The 5,949-nt window shown below is 44.4% G+C and overlaps 1 protein-coding gene across 10 annotated transcripts in view; it reads left to right on the top strand.

Annotated features, from left to right (window-relative positions):
- Positions 1-5,949, top strand: part of NIPAL2 (NIPA-like domain containing 2) — a 47,454-nt gene that overhangs the window by 39,625 nt on the left and 1,880 nt on the right. For 6 of the 10 annotated variants that reach the window (XM_014550275.1, XM_014550270.1, XM_014550276.1 and 3 more), the window contains 2 exons: positions 1,319-1,413; positions 4,069-4,626. In XM_014550275.1, coding sequence (XP_014405761.1) covers positions 1,319-1,413; positions 4,069-4,181 — 208 coding nt within the window. In that variant the 3' untranslated portion in view covers positions 4,182-4,626. Of the gene's footprint in view, positions 1-1,318; positions 1,414-4,068; positions 4,627-5,949 lie in introns of those variants that run through there. The other 4 variants (XR_001364615.1, XM_014550277.1, XM_014550272.1 and 1 more) reach the window with 4 other exon arrangements.

Below are 5,949 nucleotides of genomic sequence, written 5' to 3'. Positions count from 1 at the left end.
TGGGCCTTCTTGTTGTTTTGTTGATAGTTTCCTTTGCTGTGCAAAAGCTTTTTATTTTCATGTAGTCCCATTTGTTTATTTTCTCTTTAGTTTCCATTGCCCGAGGAGCAGTATCAGAGAAGAAATTCCTTTGGCATATGTTTGCAGTTTCGCTGCCTGTGGATTCCTTTTATGGTTTCATGGTTTCCCGTCTTACGTTTAAGTCCTTTATCCATTTTTTAAGTATATTTTATTGATTTTTTATAGAGGGGGATAGAGAGAGAGTTAGAAACATCAATGAGAGAGAAACATTGATCAGCTGCCTCCTGCACACTTCCTACTTATGGTTTCCCATCTTACGTTTAAGTCTTTTATCCATTTTGAGTTTATTTTTGTGTATGGTGTGAGTTGGTGGTCTAATTTCATCTTTTTGCATGTATCTGTCCAATTTTCCCAATACCATTTATTGAAGAGACTGTCTTGACTCCATTGCATGCTTTTGCCTCCTTTGTCAAATATTAATTGAGGGTAATGGCTTGGGTCTATTTCTGGGTTCTCTGTTCTGTTCCATTTATCTATGTCTGTTCTTGTGCCAGTATCAGGCAGTTTTGAGAACCGTGGCTTGGTAATAGAGCCTGATATCTGGCATTGAGAACCCACCTACTTTGTTCTTCTTTCTCAGGATTGCTGCAGCTATTCAGGCTTTTTTTTTTAATCCAGATGAATTTTTGGAGAGTTCATTCTAGGTCTGTGAAATATGCCGTTGGTATTTTAATGGAGAGTGCATTGAATCTATAGATTGCTTTGGGTAGTATGGACATTTATCTGGTATTCTGCATGGCCGTTGTAATGCAAACTGGAGCCCAGACTACTCTCAGCATAGAAAACCATCTCTCTTGAAAATCCAATTTCATAAGATATTTGGGCAAGGCTAAACTTCTGAGATCTGGAAACTGTGACTATTCTTATGGCCAAGGACAACTAAATTTCTTAGAAAATTAAAGAATAAATTATTTTTTTTTTGCTCGTTTTGCATGCCAGTAATGGGTCTGGGCATGCATGGATAGAAAATGAGACTTAATGTCTACCCAAAGGGTTTAGAGCCTGAATTAGCCTCCAGATGGTAAAAAGCTGGGGCGGAGATGTCTTGGAAGCTCTCCAAGGCTTGGTTCTGAGGACAAATATTATTGGCTGCAGCAATTAAGACAAGTTTTAGGCAGCTTACCATGGGAAACAGGAAGAGCAAAACCAGTGGAATTTATGCCACCATGTGGAATATGGGGCTGTTATTTAATACCATGCGTTGTCTCAGCATTCTGTACTCATGTTATTCTTACAGGTGTTTTCTGTCATTCCTGGGTGTGTTGATGGTCACAAGAAACCGAGAGAAGGAACATCTGCCACAGTCTTACATCGATTTGGGGAATATTCCCGGTAAAACTGTATATTCTTTCATTTACAAGAGAAAATGTTATCCTCATAAATTAATAGCTGCTGGTATGATTTTGGGTGTTAAATTCATAGAAAACATATTTTCAAAACATAAGCACTTAATGATAATACCAGAGGTGATGTTTTAACTGTGCTAATACTCATCTTTATTGGCTGCAGCAATTAAGACAAGTTTTAGGCAGCTTACCATGGGAAACAGGAAGAGCAAAACCAGTGGAATTTATGCCACCATGTGGAATATGGGGCTGTTATTTAATACCATGCGTTGTCTCAGCATTCTGTACTCATGTTATTCTTACAGGTGTTTTCTGTCATTCCTGGGTGTGTTGATGGTCACAAGAAACCGAGAGAAGGAACATCTGCCACAGTCTTACATTGATTTGGGGAATATTCCTGGTAAAACTATATTCTTTCATTTATAAGAGAAAATGTTATCCTCTTAAATTCATAGAAAACATTATTTTCAAAACATAAGCACTTAATGATAATACCAGAGGTGATGTTTTAACTGTGCTAATACTCATCTATTTGAATGTCAGGTTTGCACAGAACACGGGCTCTGACCCTGTTCTCTTGATTTGGGTGATATGGCAGATTTCCTCTGTGAGTTTCCTTAAATTGGAAAAGGGGCCCTGGCCGGTTTGGCTCAGTGGATAGAGCGTCGGCCTGCGGACTGAAGGGTCCCAGGTTCGATTCCGGTCAAGGGCATGTACCTTGGTTGCGGGCACATTCCCAGTGGGGGGCGTGCAGGAGGCAGCTGATCGATGTTTCTCTCTCATCGATGTTTCTAACTCTCTATCCCTCTCCCTTCCTCTCTGTAAAAAATCAATAAGATATATTTTTTTTTAAAAATTGGAAAAGGGGAGGAGAGGAACAGGGAAGGGCTCCTAGCAGCCGCCCCGGTGCTCGGAGGGCCTTTGAGGGACAGTGAAAGGCAGAGGCCAGGCCGCTGAGGAACATCGTCCCTGAGGAAGGCGGCCTGTGCACTGTGAGGCCAAGAGTAACGTTCTCCCCAGACACCTGAACACGAGTAGCTTCTTCCCCTCCTCCCCTCATTCATCCTGGTCCCTTTGACATGCCTCATCTTTCCAGGCAGTTCCCTACTTCCACTGAGAATCACTCGCTTTAGTCATGCAGACCACAGAAGCAATGTCCAGAACAAAGGAAACACTCCCCTGTGTCCTCCCCTCCATCCTCAACAGTCTCCAGCTTTGCTAGGGTTTAGGGCAGTGACGGCGAACCTTTTGAGCTCGGCATATCAGCATTAACTCTGGTGCCGTGTCACATATAGAAATTTTTTGATCTTTGCAACCATAGTAAAACAAAGGCTTATATTTTTGATATTTATTTTATATATTTAAATGCCATTTAACAAAGAAAAATCAACCCAAAAAATGAGTTCGCGTGTCACCTCTGACACGCGTGTCATAGGTTCGCCATCACTGGTTTAGGGTGACCTATGGGTTCCTAGACAGGAGTCATGGTGTCCTCACAGGTTCCTCCACCATCCTGTTAGGACCAGGCCTTTGAAGCACAAACCATTAACGCCTCGTCCGCACAACTGAGAAAACGTGGCCCCGTGAATTCTGTGCTCTGTTTCCCACGTGAGCCATCTGATCGGCTAAGAGCGTTCAGTGCAAGAATTAAGAACTGGCGTTCGTGGCAAAGTGTGCATTAGGGCGGTGACCTGTATGGTTAGAGGTTTGGTAGGAAATGAAGTTCACTTATTTCCAACTCTTTTTCATTTCACAAAGCCCCGTGCATAGGATCAGTGGCCTTTAGAAGCCACTCTGAAAGGCTGCCTTTCTGTGTAGTCATGTGCATTAGGCTCAACATAAAAGGAGACAGGGCTCCGGGGAGAAAGCTCTGGAGATGAGGGAATGCAATGTGTTAACCTCCCGGCCGACCCGGGCTGGTCTCCGTGCCCAGCGTGGCAGCCCCTGCGGGTGGGGAGACTGCCCTCTCCCCTGGGCAGTGCTGACCACATAGCGAGGGGCATGCAGTGCCCAGGGCCTTTCCTCCGCTGGCGTTTTCCTCTTCTGTTTAGAGCAGTGGTTCTCAACCTTGGCTGCACATTAGAATCAATTGGGGTGCCATAACCGGTTTGGCTCAGTGGGTAGAGCATCGGCCTGCGGACTGAAAGGTCCCAGGTTCGATTCCGGTCAAGGGCATGTACCTTGGTTGCAGGCGCATCCCCAGTGGGAGGTGTGCAGGAGGCAGCTGATCGATGTTTCTCTCTCATCTATGTTTCTAGCTCTCTATCCCTCTTCCTTCCTCTCTGTAAAAAATCAACCAGTGGTTCTCAACCTTGGCTTCACATTAGAATCACCTGGGAATCTTTTTAAAATCCTGATTTCTGGGCCTCATCCTCCAGAAATTGTTTCTTTGTTACTAATGTTGTGGCCCCACCCCATAACAAAGAAACAGAATTTCCAGAGGATGAGGCCCAGAAATCAGGATTTTAAAAAGATTCCCAGGTGATTCTAATGTGAAGCCAAGGTTGAGAACCACTGGTTTAGAGGGTGACCACCTAGTATAAAAAGGGGAATAAAATGTGGCCTTGATAGAGGAGAAATTACTAAGACTTAGACTTCGCTAAGAGCTCGAACAATTTCTGTGTGATTATTATCTCCGCAGGGAAACAGACGTTGGATAAAATACAACCAGATTCAAACGGTTTATCCCGTGGAACTTTGCCTGATGGAAGTGACTCAACAAAGAGCCAAAGTGGAGAGAAGAAAGAGGTCTGAAGTGCCGAGAGCGATGGCTGTGGGCCTGTTACTCGATCCCACCTTCTTAAAAAGCTGCACATGTTCCATTTGTGTCAGCAGCTATTTATCGCTGACATGTGCTCGCGTGCGTTCCAGTTCTCTGCCCACCTCCATCCCGTGGACACTCGGCCCCCCTGCGCTCTGACAGTCTAATGTTCGCATGGAATGTAACTTGAAGTGCCCCCCACCCCCGGGGCTCTCCCTAGCGAGCCTCTGACCGCCTGGACCTTGATGAGAGCCTGGCTGCCCGAGCAGAACTGCCACGCAGAAACGGGCCCGCGATCTGGCCGCTGCTCCCAGCATCCGGGAGTGCCGGCTGCTTTGCTTTAAAGAGACACTTTCCCCCGCAGCCTGACTCCTGGAACACAGGTTTGAGAGCAATCACTTTTCTTAGACGCCCCATAAAGGTCTCACCTTTCTGTTCTTAAATAAGAACAAGGAGTCATCTTTCTGAAAACCAGCCCTACTATGCCCCTCCTTTAAACATGAAGGGTGCCTTTAAGTTCGAATTTACAAGTGGCATTCTGAGATGGAACAGACCAAAACTAAAGATCTTGCCGGGTTCTTAAGCAAGGAAAAAAAAAAACTTAAGAACTAGGACCAGTTTTTTAAATAACAATACAGAACGGTGACGTTTCCTTCGGCTATTAAGATCCTACTACACTTGAATTGAAACGGAAGAAAAAACTTCATATTCTATGCCTTCATTTGGCTTAGCTGTTATAATTTATCATGTGGGTTTATATGTTGTAACTCTTAACACGTCTCAAAAAAAATCATATTTAAATTCCTGGTGATGTTCGCACTAACACGGCGTTTCTCCCCTACGTCATTATTTCAAGCTTTATAAATTCGCCCGGGTAAAAGGAACAGTTACAGAACGGGGTCACAGCCATTTAAATCCTAGACAAAGCACACAGCCAGGGGGTCCATCTGAGTCTAGAGAGGAAGGCCAGGGCTCCTGTCCCCTGGAGGGCTTTTCTGTTGCAACTAATCACAACACAACTAAGATCACATACACAGGCAGCGTCCATATCAGTTACTTATGAATCTACCTAACATTTAAACGAGGAGAAAAGAGTTAGCCTTCATTGTAACCAACATCAAATAAGAAGCCCTATCCTTCAGGACATTTCAGAACCTTCAGGTCACCTCTGACATGTCAGGACAGCGAGGTTCCAGCCACTTGTCTTGCCTTTGTGCAGCTTGGTTAATGCAGCCCTATGGAGACCGGCTTTCATGGCTGCAGGTCTTTGATCTGTGTTCTTGGTCAGACCCTGCACTCCTGACCAGACCAACCAAACCTGGCCACAAAGGCAAGATTCAAATCTATCGCCAACGTGTGCATAATAACCTAGAGCCCATGCCTGGCTGTTGAACTCCTGCCATTGTGGAAAGTGCCCTGTTAATTCGAATAAAACAGTCGTAATTTTATGGCATGTTTTACTGAATTGGTCCAGCGTGTTGGCACTGGAAGGCTCGGCTCAGAAATGTGTCTGGTGTCTTAACCTACAGACTTCTGGTGACTCTTAAAACTGGTTCAAAGATGGGGAAAACTATTAGACTAAAGAGTTCTACCTGAAGTAGGACTGAAATTATAGCTACAGCACTTGATTTTGAGCATTGTAGAATTTTGCACAGAGACACGAGCATAATACCAATACTTTAAGATCAACATTTGCATCTTTTTTAAAGTTTTGAGAAATGACATTGACTTGCGTGTGTGTGTGTGTGTGTGTGTGTGTGT

Source organism: Myotis brandtii, unplaced genomic scaffold, assembly GCF_000412655.1.
Source record: "Myotis brandtii unplaced genomic scaffold, ASM41265v1 scaffold59, whole genome shotgun sequence".
NCBI classification, from domain to species: Eukaryota; Metazoa; Chordata; class Mammalia; order Chiroptera; family Vespertilionidae; genus Myotis; species Myotis brandtii.
This window is presented reverse-complemented; position numbering and strand designations above follow the sequence as displayed.